Consider the following 18,858-nt stretch of genomic DNA (forward strand, 5'->3'; position numbering starts at 1 on the left):
CATACTTCTCTACTCCCATGAACTATATTTTCTCTCTCCTTTCACTCTGTCTCTGCTGTAGGGTAGTTGAGTGTCTTACCTGGACTTTTGCAGTACTTTACTAATTCTATCCATCACTTTCAGACCAACTTCATGCCATGATGCTTTATATATTGCTCTAGTCTCCTCCACCACCTTCCCCAGGAGACTCTATTGATACTTTACTCTTTATCTAGTAATAACTGTTTCAGCTGACATATATAATTATTAGGTTGAATTCCCAGAGTTCATCTAACTATGTCTTTTCTTCAGAATTCTAAAGGCTACTCCCAGGGGGTTAATGGGATTTTTCTAATGCTGTGAGCATTAGATATTTGCTATTGTGGTTCTCCCACTGCACTCAATATCTAATAATCAATGTTATTTACAAATGTCAATATTTCTCCAATATCATTTAACAAGTTGATATCTCCTCATTAACACTGATAAGCAATTAAAATCAACTAACTTTTGCAAAAGGATGTTTACTGAAAAGATGTAGGAAGAAATAAGATGCAAAAACATTCCCTTGAACTAGTGCAAACCTTTTCTTACATGGGCATATTTTACACATCTTACATGGGCACATCTTAATCACTGAGATAATTGACTTAAAATGGAAGCTTCAGAATATTTCTATTGCTTTGAGCTTTCCCCAAAATTATGCATGAAATTCTGACTTATCAGTAAAAAATATTGTCAAAAATTATTTAATCTCTCTTTGGCTAACTCCCATATCTTTTCATCCTAAGTGATTCTTGTTTATATTTCTTTGACATCCTCCATAGAAGTTCATTTAGTATTTTGGAGACTTTTTCTGGTTTTTTAAAATATTTTGTTGATAAGAGTGTAACTTGGCTCTATGATCCCTTGTACTGCTTATACAAGCTGCGCATCTTCCATTGTGCTTATTTCCTGTATGATATTGCTTATACTCTTCTCATGCAGAAATCATTCTTGATAATAGGCTGCAGCCTAATCTACTAATGCTCTTTCTTTTTTTAAAAAAAAGTGTATAACATCCTTTTTCTGATAAATCTCTATTGCCTTTCCCATCCATCCATTGTTATAAGAAGTATAATTAAACATAACTAAGCAGCAAAATGATTATGTCTGTTAATTTCACAATTATAGTTCATTATATCTCTAAGGAAGGCAGCAGAGTATTATCCTGATATTTATCTAAAATAGATTGTTTACAAATTCTCCTATTGATCATAATTTATGTTTTCTAGTTCTGTGCTACCATGAAAAGAGTTGCTTTAAAATATTTTGCTCTATATAGGACCTTTAAAAAAAATCATCGATCTGCTTTTGTACTTTACATAGCACTGGGATATCTGGGTCAAAAAATATGGGCAAATTGCTTTCCAGAATGGTCGGACCAATTTTCAGATTGAAAAAAAAACCAGTGCAATTAATCTCTTTATCTTGCCAATGATGATTGAATTAATTCATAGCCTTTGAAACATTTACAGTTTGCATCTTTTGTCATTTTTTCTTTCTTGGGTGTGAGGTGAAATTTTAGAATCATTTTTATTCGTATTTCTTGTACCATTAGTGATATTGGGAATTCTTTCTTGATATTGTTTACAATTTGCAATTCTTTTTAAAATTGTTTATTTGGGGAGCGGCTAGGTGGTGTAGTTGATAAAGCACTGGCCTTGGAGTCAGGAGTACCTGGGTTCAAATCCGGTCTCAGACCTAGCTGTGTGGCCTTTGGCAAGCCGCTTAACCCCATTTGCCTTGCAAAAACCTAAAAAAAAATTGTTTATTTGGGAATGGCTTTTGGTTTTATATTGAGTATTTTACTACTAAACATTTGTCATAAATATCGAAAGTATTTTTTCTTTGATTTGTTTTACTTTTTATCCCAGTTACATTGTCTTATGCAACATCTTTTAAATTTTAGTTAATCAACATTATTTTCTCTTTTGTGGTTTCTTCTATCCCTTGTTAGGTTAAGAATTTAGCTCCCACCTATAGCTATCAAAAGTACTTGATCTTTCTCTTCTAATTTTTCATTGTTAAAATCTTTATTATTCAAAAATCATATAGAAATTTAGTTTATTCTATCATATATGAAATGTTTTTTCTAGACTTAATTTCTGATTTCCAGTTTAGTTTTCCCAGTAATTCTTGTCAAACTGTGAGTTTTTTTCCTAGATAATTGATGCTGTGGGGTTTATCACATAGTGAATTTTAATTTCAATATTAATCTTATTTATTTTGTTCCATTCATCTACTTTTATTTTTTTAAACAAGTACAATATGGTCTTGATGATTATTTGTAGCATTGTTTACCTATGGTTAATTATTAGTTGTTTTTTTATGTCTCTTGATATGCTAGACTTTTAAAAAATTTTTCCAACAGCTTTGATATTTTATCTAGCTTTCTGAAGTATGCTCTTGGTAGTTTGATTAGTATATTAGTATATTCATTATGTGATTTTGCTAATATGCCTATTAAATATAAATCTGATAATCTGTCACCTCTTTGGCAGGAAATGAATACTACACTTTATCATTGGTCCAAAGGAATGCTGTGGCTGGTTATTGATTTGATCAGACTACATATGGCATTCAAACTTGTTTTCACAATGTTGTTATTATATAAATGTTCTACTGGTCTGCTCACTTTATTTTGATTCAGTTCATAAATCTTTCAGGATTCCTCTGACACTATCCACTTCATTATTTTAATAGCAAAATAGTTTTTTCTTCCCTTCATATGCCATAATTTCCATAGACTTAGTATTGGTATTACTGGATTATAGGGCATGCACAATGTGACTCTTTAAGCATGATTTGAAATTTTCTTTCCAGAGGAGTTAATTCACAAAAGTTTAATGAATAGTACATCATTGTGCCCCCCCCATTTATATATTGGGAAAATTTTTATATGCATTATTTATAAGATTTTGAGTTCCAATTTTTTCTCCTTACTTTCTTCCCTTCTTTTCCCTCTTGTGAAAATGATGGGCAGTTTGATATAATTTAAACATGTACTATCATATATGACATATTTCCATATTAATTTCATGTGTGGGAGAAGAAACAGATCAAGAAAATATAATCATGAGAAAGAATAAAATAGTTGAAGCAAATATGCTTCAGTCTGCATTCAGAAGCCACCAGTTCTTTATGTGGACATGTGCTTGTCCTGGATCATTGTACTGCTTTGTTCATCATAGTCATTCATGGTAGATCATCAGACAATATCGCTGATCCTGGTTCTATTCATTTTGCTTTGTATCAGTTCATGTAAGTATTTCCAGGTTTTTCTGAAATCTGCCTGTTCATCATTTTTTATTGCACAATAGTATTCAATTTCATAACTTATTCAATGCTTATACTAATCAAAATGCCATAAAATTATTTGATTGAGCTAGAAAAAACAATAATAAAACTTATCTGGAAGAGCAAAAGGTCAAGGGAATTAATGAAAAAAAAATGAAAAGGAAGGTGGCCTAGCAGTACCAGATCTAAAACTATATAAAGTAGCAATCACCCAAACTATTTGGCCCTGGCCAAGAAATAGAGGGGTGGATTCAAGGAACAGATAAAGTATACAAGACCCAGTAACATATGACTATAATAACCTAACTATAATAACCTAGTGTTTGATAAACTAAAAGACTTGAGCTTTTGGACTAAGAATTCATTATTTGAGAAAAACTTTTGGGAAAACTGCAAAACAATAGGACACAACCTAGGTATAGATGAATATCTCACACCATGTACCAAGATAAGGTCAAATTGGGTTCATGATTTAGACCTAAAGGATGACATCATAAGTAAATTACAAGAACAAGGAATACTCTATGTCTCAGACTTACAGGGAAGAATTCATGACCAAACAAGAGATAGAAAGCATTACAAAATATAAAATAGATCATTTTAATTATGTTAAATTAAAAAGCCTTTGTACAAACAAAAATGTAACCAAGATTAGAAGGAAAATAGAGATAGGGGAAACTATCTTTATAGCAAATATGTCTGATAATGGCTGCATTTATTAAATATATATATATGTATATATATATATATATATTTATATAACTGATTCAAATTCATAAGAACATAAGCCATCCCCCTACAGGTAGTTTTCAGATGAAGAAATCAAAGTTATTTATAAACATATGTGATAAAAATGGAAAATGATAAAAATTAGAGAGGATGTGGTAAAATTGGTACACTCAAGCACAGTTGGAGTTGTGATCTGATCCAACCAGTCTGAGGAGCAATTTAGAATTGATCCAGCAATATTACTACTAGGCCTGTATCTCCAAGTGATCATGAGAAAGGAAAAAGGACCTCTATGTGCAAACTTATTTATAGCAGCCATTTTTTGGACTGCCAAACTATTGGAAATTGAGGGGATGTTTGTTGATTGGGAAATGGCTGAACAAAATATAATTACCAGTACTTTTTCTTTGATCATTAGTCAATTGGGAGCTAACGTGTATTTTTATAGATTTTAAGTTAGTTCCTTATGTAGTTTGGAAATGAGATCCATATTAATGAAACTTTGTGCAAGGATTCTTCTCTTTTCTCTCCTCTGTGAGACTGCCTCCCCCAAACCCAATTCTTTCCTTCTTAATTTTAGCTGCATAGATATTTATGTAAAATTTAAAAATTTTATATAATCATAGTTGAGCATTTTATCTTCTTTGAATTCTTTCTCTTTAGTTAACAATTTCCCCTTATTTATAATCAGAAAAGTAATTTCTTCTTGCTTTTTTTTTAATAACAAACCAGATGTTTCCTTTTATATCTATGTCATTTATATATTTGGATCTTGTCCTAGTATATAGTGTGGTATGTACTCTTCTGCTTTTAAACTGTTATATAATTTCTGCCAGACATTTTCCCAAAGTAATAAATTAACTTAGTGTTGTCATTTTTATAATAACATTTCTCCAATTAGTCTACCTTTATTTTTTAAAATTTATTTATTTTTAGATTTTACAATTTTCCCCCTAATCTTGCTTCCCTCCCCTCACCCTGCACAGAAGGTAGTCTGTTATTTTTTTTACATTGTTTCCATGCTATAGATTGATCTAAGTTGAATGTGTTGAGAGAGAGAGAGAGTATATCTTTAAGGAAAAATAATAAAACATAAGAGATAGCAAAATTACATAATAAAATAATGCATTTTTTAAAATTAAAGGTAATAGTCTTTGGTCTTTGTTCAAACTCCACAATTCTTTCTCTGGACACAGATGGCATTCTCCAATGCAGATACCCCAAAATTGTGCCTGATTATTGCACTGATAGAATGAGCAAGTCCATTAAAATTGATCATCAACCCCATGTTACTGTTAGGGTGTTCAGTGTTTTTCTGGTTCTGCTCATCTCATTCAGTATCAGTTCATACAAATCCTTCCAGACTTCCCTGAATTCCCATCCCTCCTGGCTTCTAATAGAACAATAGTGTTCCATAACATACATATACCACAATTTGTTCAGCCATTCCCTAATGATGGACATTCACTCAATCTTCAATTCTTTGCCACCACAAACAGAGCTGCTATGAATATTTTTGTACAAGTGATGTTTTTACCTTTTTTTCATGAACTTTTATTTGCAGTAATTAATGTTTTGTAATTGTATTCATAGAATTCCCATATGTATCTAGTAAATAGCTCTCATAAGCATCTAGTAAGTAGTATTTTATGAGTTTCTGTAGTTATTTTAAATGGAATTTTAAAAAAGTCTCTTCCAGCTGAGTTTTGGTGTTATACAAAATGATGATAATTTTTATGGACTTATTTTTGTCTTATAAATTTGTTCTAGTACTTAATTGTTTAAATTAAATTTTATTTGACTCCCTATCCTGTCATGTCATTTGCCAAAAGCAATAATTTTGTTTCTTCTTTGCTTCTTTGCTTTCACTATTCCCCTCAGTTTCTTTTTCCTATCTCAAGGTATTGCTAGCAATTTTAGCCCTCTTTCAAAGAGTGGGTGGGGCAGTGAACTATATCATCAGCTAACACCAGGAAAAATGAGGTATCCTTGCTTTTCTTTTTTATTTAATGGAGAAGTTTCTAGTGCTTTTCCATTGCATGTAATGCTAGCTGCAGGGAACAGTTTTTTAAATGAGATTGGATGAGAGTGTTCTATGATTTGTAGCAGTATAGAAAACAGACAAAATAATGTAGTTAAAAAGATGTGCTTTTGGAGTCTGTGAATCTGAGATATCATCACTGTAAAATAAATGATTGTAATGCATAACATATATAGTAATACTATGTGAAAAGACATTTAAAAAGTTTTCAAAAGGATTGATATTTTTTGAACTTCACAGGTTCATTTATTATTTAATATTCATTTGTTATTCAATATTATTTAACCTATCTTTCTGCAAGTAATTTTTTTAAGGTTTTTGCAAGGCATATGGAGTTATGTGGCTTGCCCAAGGCCACACAGCTAGGCAATTATTATTAAGTGTCTTAGATCGGTTTTGAACCCAGGTACTCCTGACTCCAGGGCCAGTGCTTTATCCATTGCGCCACCTAGCCACCCCTTGCAAGTAATTTTCTTTACTGTTTTTGGATATTTGTGTCCCTTTCTTTGACTTAGTGTATTTCTCCTGCTATCTGTGAGATGCTGTCCTATTTTGGGGGCTGTTGGATGGCACAGTGGATAAAGTACAGATTCTGGTTAGGAAGACTCACTTTCCTGAGTTCAAAGCAGGCCTCAGACATTTACTGCCTTGTGACACTGGACAAGTCACTTAACCCTGTTTTCTTTAGTTTCCTCATCTATAAAGAACTATAGAAAGAATGGCAAACCACTCTAGTATTTTTGCCAAGAAAACCTCAAATGGGGTCACCAAAAGATGATGGACACTACTGAAAACAACTGAACAACTATATAACAATTTAAAAATTTTTTTAACTTTCAGAAAAATTTATGTTAAAAAAAAGAATTGTCAAGCTTTTATTTGATTAGAACAATCATTTGTGTATAAGCTATTGATACTTTGAGGTCAATGACAACTTTAAATATTTAGTTCTCTGGAAGCAGTATCTTGAAGTTGTAGGACTGGAATCATTCAAAGGGTTAATTCAGCCTATCCATTACTTCTTGTCCGTTATTGCCATCTGCTCTCTGCCAGGATTAAGGGAGTCTTGTGGTAGCTGGATCTAGTAAACAGAAAAAGGAAGTGTAACTCAAATTTAGAATGGAGGTAAACTTCTAAAGCAGAACTTTTTGGGTGTTTGGTGTGTTTGCCCCCTTCTTTGTGGGTTAAAAGTATAAAAGGACCCTTTCACTGAGCCAGCTGTTCTATGACATCTGGGTTCTAAGTTTCAGGTCATCCATATGCCTTACTTTTGCCAGAGAAGCAGGGTTATTAGTCCCCCCCCCTATTATTATTAGACCCCCATCTCTTTTTTCTTGAGATGGTAGTCCAGCAGCTGGGAACAGGGAACTTCCTGGGGGGGGGGTGATTATAACTGTTTCTAGTGATAGTTTCCTGTCATTCATCCTTATTTCTAACTGGATAAGATATTTGTCCCTGCTTCAAGCCTCCTTAAGATTTAGGACCATAGTCTTGATTTTGATGAAGTGTTCTTGCCATGGGAAAGCCCTGAGCTCCCATATCTGTGACTTTTTAAAGGTACATAAAAAAGTTTGCTATATATGGCTAATAAAAGAACTCTCTCCCTTGAGTCTTATGAAGATAGTGATTACTTGTAAACTGTGAGTATATATTGCTTCATACAGTAAATGTTTTCCTGATTGTTTTTATTGTGTATTTTGAACTTTGACAATAATTCAAGAATCATTGAAGTGCCTGCTCTGAGTAGGCATTTTATTAGTTATGCCAGGGATATAAAGACAAAAGTGAAGCTATCCTGGTTTTTTACCATCTATTTGGAGACACAACTGGTACCTAGCTTTTTAGAGCAGTTTTTCACATGATAGCTGTTAGCATGTCCAATTTTCTCTAATCCTTCAAATATACTAGGGTCACAAGACATTCTGTTTAACATTGGTAGTAGGGCTTTAGGAGCTGGGGGGAGAGGCAAAGAGGGAGAACAGCCACTGCAAAAGTCATGGAGGCAGGAGATGAGTCAGATTTTTGATCCTCCAGGGAGCCACTTGAGTTTGTTGAGTAAGAGATTTGCATGGCAAGACTTGCCCCATTAGGAAAATCACTTTGGCAGCTGAATTGTAGTCTGAGAGCTGGATTATTGTATGAGAGTCTTGAAGCAGAGGTCAATTAGTAGTTTTTAAAAAAATTTTTTTAGTATTCATTTTTAAAATTCTGAGTTTCAGATTCATCCCCTCCCTTACCCTTCTCCAACCTATTGAGAGGCAAAGCAATATGATACCCATTTTATATATGAAGTCAAGAAAAACACTTCCAATTAGCCATGTTGGCTAAAAAAAAGTGAAATAAAATGTGATTTAATCTGTGCTCAGAGTTCATCAGCTTTCAGAGATTGATAGAATTTTTCCATCCTCTTTGCATAAGATCAGTGAAGTGTCTTTCACTGTTGATCATTGTTACAATATTACTGTTACTGTATTCAATGTTCTCCTGGTTCTTCTCATTTGCTTTTCTTCAGTTTATATATTTCCCAGGTTTTTCTGAAACCAACCTCCTCATTATTTCTTCTAGCACAATGATCTTCCATCCCAGTCATATATCACAACCTGTTCAGCCCTTTCCCAGTTGATAGGCATTTCTCCAATAATGTTTTGGAGCAGTTTTTCACATCATAGTTATTAGTTTTGATTTCCTCCTCTGCACACTATCTGTTCATGTCCAATTTCTCTATTCCTTCATTATAGTAGTTGCTAAAATCTTTTGTGTGATCCTGACTGCTCTTTTTCAGAGTGTTCTGGGGGTTTGGAAATTTTTGGTGCTTTTAAGATATTATCACCTAGGAAGAGGAATGGCCACTGCTCTCCTGGTCTGTCCTCTGTTCCCTTGCCTACCCCGAAGTTTTCCTCTCTGCCCTGGAACTATAAACGTGGCTGGAAATGGACAGTGGAGTTATCAAACAGTCCCCAGCCTAGTGGCCAGTGCAACCATAAGGGGTCCCCCATCGTTACTTTGTGACAGGTGTTCCAACCCCCTCACCTTTTCTGTCCTGGAAGTTCTCAGAGCTACTGTTGCTGCTGGCCTCACCTCCCAGCCCTAAGACACACAGTTGGTGTTGCCATCTTGTGGGTCACCTTCTGGGCATCCTCCACCCTATGTCCTGATCTTTCATTCCAACCTCCTAAGTTGTTTTGGACTGGAAAAATGTCTAAACCTGACCTTTTGTTGGCCTTGCTGCTCCAGAATTTGATTTGCACTGATTCTAACATTTGGGAATGTTGGGAGAGCCTGCCTGGGGTGCTACCTCTACTTCAAGACTTCTTGACTCCACCTACTTGGGAGGCTGTTGAAATAGTCCAGGTCAGAATGCCCAGAAGAGACCAGAGGAAAGGTTAATGGGAAATACAGACAAGACACACAACTTTGAAATTTGATATGTACTTGATGTGCTGAATTTGATACTTATTTGGAAAAAGCACATTGTATATAGTTCAGATTTGTGTCCACTCATGAAATCATTTTCTGTTTTACATTGTTTAGAGGAATGCTTCTCTTATTTGGTATTTAAATCCAAAATGAAATAAAAGACTTGGCCTAGGTAGTGACAGGGTGAATTGTACGGAGAGTATGTGTTGGATAGATGTAGAAATAGGCGCAATCACATTTGACAATGGATTGGGTCTATGTGGTCAGGAAGAATTAAGAGTTTAGGACAGGGGTGGCTAGGTGGCTCAGTGGATAGAGCACCAGCCCTGGAGTCAGGAGTACCTGAGTTCAAATCTGGCCTGAGACACTTGCCTTGGGCAAGCCACTTAACCCCATTGCCTTGCAAAAAAAAAAAAAAACAACTATAAAAAAAAGAGTTCAGGATGATGGAGGTTTGTAACCCAGATGATTAGAAAGATGGTGGTACCCTTGCCAGAAGTAGTGATGTTTAGAAGAGGAGTGGGTTTTGGAGAACAATAATGAATTTGCTGAAATTGAGATGCTCTGTATGGTATCACCAGGGCAAGGTGTCCAATAAGCTGTTGGTCATTTAGAACTAGAAATTAGAGATGAGTATAGAAATATGAGAGTTAATAGTATAGAGATGATGGACACATGGGCTGACAAGGGACAAAGTTAAGACTGTGTTGAGAAGGGGAGGAGGGAACTGGGTGTTAAGACAATAACCCCAAGAAAGGGGATGAAATAATGATGAAGAGCTAGCAAAGATGACTGGGGAGTGATAGGTCACCCAGAGAGAATGAGAGATCAAGAGCGTTGTCTGGAAAACTTGAAGAACAGAGAGTCAGCAGTGTCAGATTCTTTGGAGGACAGGAAGAATGAGGACAGAGCAAAGGCCTCAGTTTTGGCCGGTGGGATATCATTCATAGTTTGAATTCCTGATTTCTGAGCTGCAGGTGTCTAAGACTATCTAAGGAAGGATGAGCTTGTTTGGGTCAATAATTGAGCAGGTTAGCTCCCATGCCAGTTTGTGTGGTGAGATATTGGGCCTGTCACTGCCTTTCTAGCCTAGGTGAGATAAAAAGACCCAGTCTCCTTGTGCCTGCCCCTCCCCCCAAAAAACGAAAACAAAACACAACCAAACAAGCAAAAACCCAACTATTTTTATCATACTATTTTGTAATTTTATTTATGCAATCCTGAGTGAGTCTTGTTGGCTTCTAGATAGTTTAATCTTTTTTTTTCTTTTTGCTGAACATTTCGAGTGTAATTTTCTCTTGGTTTTTGTTATGCACAGAAATATTAATCTTTTGCGTGCGTTTATTTTGTGTTTTCTCTTTTTTGAAGTTAATCTTTACAAACCTTTGTTTACCTTCTCTACTCTGACCACACTGCTAGTTATTTCTCCGTTTAGTTCTGTCTTTCCCTTGCTTCTCTACATTTATGCAAATTGTCTTCCATCCTTTTAGAGAACTTATGCTGTGTTTGGAAGACAACACCCTTGTCTCCTGTGCACATAGTTTATTCACTAACTTCATTGTAAGCTCTTTAGGAATAGGAACAGTGCATCTTTCATTTCTGTTTGTGCATGTTTCATTTCTGTTTCTAGTACCCAGCCATATTTTTTACTCTTGGTTGGTATTTATTGAATACATTTGTCTAAAGTTGTAAAAGCTGTACTTGTAATTTTAAAAATAACTTATTCAGTTTTTATGTAATGTGTGTGTTTGCCATGTAAAATTCTATGCCACACTATTTTCTTAGATCTCCTATCATTATACACATTTTTAAGAGAATAATTTCCCAGTTTTGTTCTCCTCCTACCCCAACCCCCTTTTAATTTGCCTAGAGTTTTATAGAAACTTATAACAATGTTAGAAAATATTGGAAATCTTCTGTATTGCAACCCAGTGTAGGAATTGTAGTATTTGAATGAATTCTTTCCCATCTCTTATTTTGTTGTAATTGCCAGTTGGGGAATTCCAGTTCTGTGCTGATGATCTCTAGTGAACAAAAAATAGATGAAATGAGTTTTACTTAAGTTAGAAACAGGATGGGTATATGACTTGGCACCATCTAGCTAGTTGTTTTTTTTTTTTTTTTTTAGTTTCGAGGGTGATTGATTCATCACATCAATGTGTTTTTCTAAGTCCCTGGCCTTCTTTAAAAACAATTAAAGAGTTAATGACATTCTCCTATCCCTATCCAACCATTTTTATATTATCAGTACTTAACATCTAAAAACACTGTATAAAATCATCAAATGTTAAATGTGTCCTAATTTTCAAGTTGCTTATTTCATGTCGTTTTTATGACCAACAGTACTTTAGGATTTATTAAATATTTATTTTCCCTTTATAAACACCAAGGTAGATTTTATAAACATACACCTATTTTCTGTGAATTGTTTTAGTTCTTGAGTTGCCTTTCTGCTCTTATTATGATGTGCAGTTCTTTGCATGTTCTAATTTGCCATGACGTGGTCAGTGCTGTTTCCTTCCTGTTGCTTGCAAGCCTGTGCTGGAGATAAGGGCACATTTCAGTACATTAAAAAAAAACCCAACTATTGAAGATCAGAAAAACACAGTAACTTGTTTTTAAACCATCTTGTATCTCAGAAGATTTTTTTTAAGGGCCTGAAGTTCTTTTTTGTCTTCTGCTTATTTTCAGAATAAGGTAAAAGCTGCTTAAATATCTAGAACGAAACCAGAAAACCTGACTTAAAATGATTGTACCTCTAGAGCAGCCTGGGCAAAGATGTTCTGCTAAGGGAGAAATGACTATTATACAACTTCTAAGTGTACACAAATTAGGTGGAGGCAAAAAAATGAGTTTGTCTAGGTTGCTCCTTTTATAGTAGTCATATATTTGCTAATCATAAATATTTTAAAATTAAAATATTGTAGACAAAATGAAATTTTGGAAAATGTTTATGAAAATCCAACTAATAATCAAGCTCTCTTAACAAGAAAATACTATGTGATTGGCTTGATCATAGCTTTATAGCTAGAAGGCATCTCAGAGACTAACTAGTCCAAGTCCCTCATTGTGTTATATCCTTTTAATTGCTAGGTGTCCCTAGAATTGATTTGACTTTTTTTTCTTTTTTGGACATGACCTGCTCATGTGTTACAAGAAGCTAACCACGTGATTTTTGCTTTATTTTCAGGGGAAGACATATAAATGAAGAAAAATAAGCCAATAGAAGGTATCCTTTGTTAAAATTAAAACACTGGAAAAATCCAGAAAGTTCGAGTGTTTGGACATCTGTGATTTGCAAGTTGAGTACTAGAATCTTCCATCCGATACTTGAACCTGAAATTTTTCTCATGAAACATTAAAGGGAATGCTTTATTATGGCTGCTGTTGTACAACAGAACGATCTAGTCTTTGAATTTGCCAGTAACGTCATGGAGGATGAGCAACAGGTATGAGAGATGAAGGAAATTATATTTAAATATCTTTGTCTTCTTTATTTGCATTTTGTGAATTTTTTTAAAAGAGAAAATTTAAAGATATCAGTTTAAAAACATCAAAACAGCAAGTCAGTTTATCAATGAAAGTGAAACTAAAGTTTGAGGGAATGTGAACTCAAATGTTTTGAACATTATTTGGATTCCAAGTTACTGTTCTCCTCTAACATGGGTCATAGGCAAGTGAATTAATTTCTTGTCTCAAGTTACCCATTTTCAGGGTGACATTTTATAGTGATTGTAAAATTTTGGCTTAAATACTGTGTAATAAAGTGTTAGAAAATACATGTCAAAAAGATTTAAAAAAACTTACTGACTTCCCTGTTGCTTGTGATCGGTGGGAATAATACAGTAATATAAATATAATACAGTAATATAAATATAAGTCAGTCTTGATAAGTTTTAAATAAATGTGTTGTATAACATTTTAAAAATAGGCTTTTAAAAATAATGATCTAAAACAATTAAAAAAGAGATCTGTGTGCCTTCAGGCAAGCCATTCAATCTCTCTGTGCCTCAATTTCTTTGTTTGTAAAATGAGGGGGTTTAACTTGATTTCAAAGATTCTTTCTGGTTCTAACATGATTATATGTTTCATTGGTGACATACAAAATATGCAAATGAATATGTGCCAAAAATAGTTTGGTGGCTCTTCTAAGAGACATGGCATTGAGTTAACATCAGTGAGCCATGCCTCCTTTCCTTTCCCCCCACCCTAGAATACGAATGTGAATGTAGTAGATATGCTTTTCTTTTGCGTGCCTGCCCCCCCACCCCTTTTTTTCTTTTTTGGATCCTGAGGAATTGAATTGGGTTTGGGTTTTCTTACATTTGATCAACTTTTTCTTATCTCACCTCTGTGATAGAAAATGATTTTTCATTTTTCTCTATCCCCATTATCTGATGCCATGCCTTGCTTATGGTCAGCACTTAATAACTTTTAATTCACTGTTTTGTATATATTGGCAGAAAGCCGTGGTGTTTGAGAGGAGGTTCATGGAAACAGTAGTCACTTAGTGGGGGGATAAAATGATAGAACTTTGAAATTAGCTCTTACTTTTTACAGAGTTGGAACATAATTAGGAAGAATTGGTGTTGTCACTGGAGTAATTAGTTGTGGCAAGGTCAGGAAAGGGGGTTGATTGACAAAAGTCTTGGTAGCCCTGTAAGCATATGCCAAGGACAAGGCAACCATGCCAAGGTTATGATTATGTTATTCTTGTTATAAAAGTGTATATTCATGAGTAAGCGAACCATGTTATGTCAGGCTTTTATTTTCATACAAGCGTTTAAGAGAACCTAATACTATCATCCCAATTTGTCTTTGTGTTTTTTAGATATGACATGTAAACCTTGAAAGAAGTAGTCAGAGGTAGTCTCAATTGTGATCTAATCTTATGAATAAACCTCCTTTTTTTTAGATAACATTGAGGTAGCATTTTGCTTAATTTTCTTGTACTTAGACAAATTAAATGCTTTTTGAGAATATTGATTAGACCTTTGGTCTAGAAAAAATTGAAAGTATGTGTTGGGAGGAAGAGGCAATTGGAGAATTCTTAGAACAGATATTTAGTACACTGTGCTATCAGACAGACAATTTGGATAAGCCAGTCCCTGCCCCTATGGACTTTATAGCCTAGGAATTACATTATGTGTACATGTGAGGTTTCTCACAAGGACTATGCATGGTACTGTCCAAAGATGTTGAATGTTCAGTCTGAGGACCCAGGGTAAGATCCTGATCTTGCCACTTGCTGCCGTTATGAGCTTGGGCCAGTCTCTTAACTTTTCTGGGCTTCAGTTAGTTGCATTGAAAGGGAACAAACTGGTACTAAACTAAGCACTACAAATATTATAAAGTTTTGACCTAAATCCTTGACTTAGACATACACATAAGATCTCATCTCAGATAACATTTTGACAGAATTAGGCTACATTAACATTGGAAGTCTTATTGAAGAAAATGTAAGCTTCAAAATTCACTTAAGAAAATTGGTACTATTTCCTGCAAGACTGGTTTAATGAGAAGTTACTGCTTCACAGCTTTCTCTTTCTAGGATGATGTGTGCTTTACAATACACATGGTAGCAATGTATTTCCTAATGGGTGTTGTGTTAATTGGGCTTTGTGGGGTTCCATTATTTTGTTTTGTTCAGTCATCCTTCTCCAGCTCATTTTTACAAAGAAGGTGACTGAGGCAAATGAGGTTATGTGACTTGTTCAGGGTCACACAGTTAGTAGGTGGCTGAGGTCTAATTTAAATTTCTGTTGTGCCACCTGCTACCTGTTAAAGATATAAAAAGCCAGGTATTTCATCAGCGAATTTTATATTCTAGGTAGAATAAAGTTTGATGATATAGAATGGAAGCATATAGAATTATAATACAGTGTTTCTGAAAGATAATACATTCTTATGAGTGGGGAAAGGATGATGAAGTTGAAAATATCTCTGGACCAAGCAATATGCTTTAATCTTCACTTATTAGCTGTGGGACCTTAAGAAAATCACTTTTCCGAGCCTGAATTTCCTTATTTGTGAAAAATTATATGATTGTATTATAGTTCAATACAGTTAGTGTTTTCTTTTCATAGGATTATAGCTGTAATATAATGTTGATCCTGGATCTGAGAGGGTTAGGGGCTTGTCACAGCATTTGAAGTGGAGAGTAATATCCCTCCTAAGGTGCACATATGCATGTTTATACATGCTGTAAGATACCTTGCACAATTTCTCCTTGTACACAACTAAAGGGGAACCACCTTGAGTGACGCAAAAGGTGTGGTTCTTCTCAATATTTTATCTTCCTGCTGTGATGTCCTTTCTGGTTCCTCTGAGACCCAAGTCTGGATCAAGTCTAGTTTAATTTTCTCAGCCAAAATTTTGAACAAAGATTTGACAAAGGTGTTTTCTCTTATACTATGTTATGTTGCATTGAAATATATTAATTTTGAAATTAGGACTAGATTTCTGGGATTTGTTGATTTTTTTTGATGTTCAAGGACCATTCAAAAAGATCTAGAGAGGGGTGGCTAGGTGGCACAGTAGGTAGAGCATCAGTCCTGGAGTCAGGAGTACCTGAGTTCAAATTTGGCCTCAGATACCTACTAATTACCTAGCTGTGTGGCCTTGGGCAAGCCACTTAACCCCATTGCCTTGCAAAAAAAAAAACTAAAAAAAAAACCCCAAAAGACTAAGTAAAAATAATAATTAAGATTTTTTTAAGATCTATTTAACCATATATATAAAATATATATATCATTCTCTTGTTTTATTTGATTAGAACATTTAACTTCATTTGTGCTCAGTCTGTATTTAGTTCATGATAGTTCTAATTCATTTAGATGAAAGCATGGCATGTTACAATTGAATGACATCTTTGGTTGACGCTTATGACAGACAATGGGCAGTAAAGATGATATTCTGCTTTTTAGTGACAGGATACTATTGATGCATCATCAGTAGGATTAATGGTGTTGAACATATTTGGTTTGATTCATCTTCAGATGGTCAGGGTTAATAGTTCCATCTATGACCCATGAACAGAAAATGGACTCATTTTGGAGGCATTGAGTCTTATGATATTGATGTCATTGCTATCCCATCTTAACCTAAGGGTATTGCCCTTATAAGAAATGCCTTTTAAAAGCATAAATCTGAATATATTTTAAAAATCTCTTCATTTAATTGCTTGGAGAATCTTTTTCTTTTTTTCTGGGTATGTGATGTGAATAAATTTTCTGTTTTCTAAAATTGCAAGTTTATAAAAAATAGTCTGAATAATAGCACCTACCTCACGAGGTTGTTGTGAGGATCAAATGAGGTAACATGGAGCATGCTTGGCAAACATTTAAGGACTCCTTAAATACTGCTGTTTCCCTTCCAAACTCACCCAGCTTACTCACTTCCCTATTTCTCTTCAAGACACTAACAACCTCCCACTCACCTAGGTCCTTCATCTATGTCTTAGAGGTTACTCACCCCACCCACATGTTCAGTTAGTCGATAAAACTTGATCACTTTATCTCTTGCAGACATCCTCAGATCTGACCACGTGCACTCCTTGTTCTATCTGTCTGTCTGTCTCTCTCCCTTTTCCCTTTCTGTCTGTCTGTCTGTCTCTCTCTCCCCCTCCCTCCCCTTCTCTTTGTCTCTCATACTTTCTTAATCTCTCACTCTCTCTTTGTCTCATTCCCTTCTTCCCCTTCTGTCTCTCATACTTTTTTTAAAAAGATTTTTGTAAGGCAAGTGGGGTTAAGTGGCTTGCCCAAGGCCACACAGCTAGGTAGTTATTATGTGTCTGAGGTCAGATTTGAACTCAGATTCTCCTGACTCCAGGGCTGGTGCTCTATTCACTGTGCCACCTAGCTGCCCTCTTTCATACTTTCTTAATCTTTCACTGTCTGTCTCTCTCTCTCTCTCTCCTCTTCCCTTCTCACCAGCCCTCCCCAACTCCACTAACTTTCTTACCTCTAGAATCAAGTATAAACTCCTCTGTTTGGCATTTAAGTCTTCACAATAAAACTACCTTCTTCATCTTGTTCTATAGTACTCCCCTTAATGTGACCCAACTAACTTGCTGTTCTTCACAGACCCTAGGTGCCCCATGCTTAGAATTGATCTCAACACCCTGCTCAAGGACCACTTGGTATATGAAGTCTTTCCTGCTCCCCCTTGCTGCTAGTCTGCCCCTCTCCCCCAATCTGCTTGGTACATGGCTTTGTGTATGTATGCATGCATGTGTGTCCATGGAAGCTCCTGTGTTGTCTTCCCCTTTAGAATGTAAGCTCCTTGAGAACAGGGACTATTTTACTTTAGTGTTTGTCTCTGGCTTATTTTGCTTATTCATTAACAATAGCCATACATTGTTGGTATTTACAATCTCTGCAAGAAGTTTTACCAATTTCTTCATTAATGGTATATTTGTGGAAGATGGGAGTAAATAGCAAAATGTTCAATATTGAAAAAATTCTAGTAGTAATGAAAAACTGGACTTGTGTCTGAAGCACAGGTGACTCCAAATGCCCGAGACTGGGCATGAATTAGTTTATCTGACTTGGTTTTTTTTTTCCTCTGAGACTTTACTTTTAGGTTGCTATGGGTTTTTGCTTTTGGCATCCTTGCCTCGTATTAACTTTGTCTTTCTTTGTTTAGCTATTCTGGGTGAGCCAGCATTCCTGACCAGCCCTTTCCTCCTTCCAACACCTGCTTTGCTCTTCCAGGTGCCTCTTTGCTCTGCCCCAGAGGGAACCTGAGTCCAGGATCAGTTCTGGGGGGGGGGCTCTGAGTTCTTGGGGTTGAGTTGGCTCTCAGGATCCCCACTCCCGTTGTCTCTTCTCACACTCCTCCACTTTAGTTCAGGCCCCCATTACCCCTCCCTTGGGGTAGTAAAATGATGGGGAGAAGAGTAGGCTGGGTGAGGAATCCTGTGAAAGGGACCAAACTTCTCTGGTGGCAAGATCATAAATCTATAAGATTTTATAGGATCAAGCTGAAAAGGATGACAGAAGTCATTGTGTTTTGTGTCTTACTTCCTGGTTGAAGATTTAGGAGGCTGGAAAGATGAAGAACTAGATTGTGTTAATATTAAGACCAAGATCTGGCAGAAGGAATGTGGAGGAGAAGAAACAGCAGCAGCAGCAGCAGCTGACCTCTCATATTAAAGTCCCTCCTTATGTAAGGCTAAATTCCCAAACTAAACCCACTTAATAAATTACGTAACATCTCTTTTTAATTACTACTCAATATTCCATACAGAACAGAGAAATTAGGCAAAGAGACAATTTTTGCTTTTAATTGAGGGAGGGGAATGAGTTGTTGTACACAGTTTTTGGGTTGAATTTCTAAGTTAACTTTGTAGG

At 35.3% G+C, this 18,858-nt stretch overlaps 1 protein-coding gene across 7 annotated transcripts in view; it reads left to right on the plus strand.

Annotated features, from left to right (window-relative positions):
* ELF1 (E74 like ETS transcription factor 1) overlaps positions 1-18,858 on the plus strand; it is a 138,216-nt gene that overhangs the window by 80,434 nt on the left and 38,924 nt on the right. For 6 of the 7 annotated variants that reach the window (XM_074191755.1, XM_074191757.1, XM_074191753.1 and 3 more), the window contains exon 2: positions 12,696-12,954. In XM_074191755.1, the coding sequence (XP_074047856.1) occupies positions 12,883-12,954 (72 nt within the window). In that variant the 5' untranslated portion in view covers positions 12,696-12,882. Of the gene's footprint in view, positions 1-5,808; positions 12,203-12,695; positions 12,955-18,858 lie in introns of those variants that run through there. The other variant, XM_074191756.1, reaches the window with a different exon arrangement.

This window comes from Macrotis lagotis, chromosome 6, assembly GCF_037893015.1.
Source record: "Macrotis lagotis isolate mMagLag1 chromosome 6, bilby.v1.9.chrom.fasta, whole genome shotgun sequence".
NCBI classification, from domain to species: domain Eukaryota; kingdom Metazoa; phylum Chordata; class Mammalia; order Peramelemorphia; family Peramelidae; genus Macrotis; species Macrotis lagotis.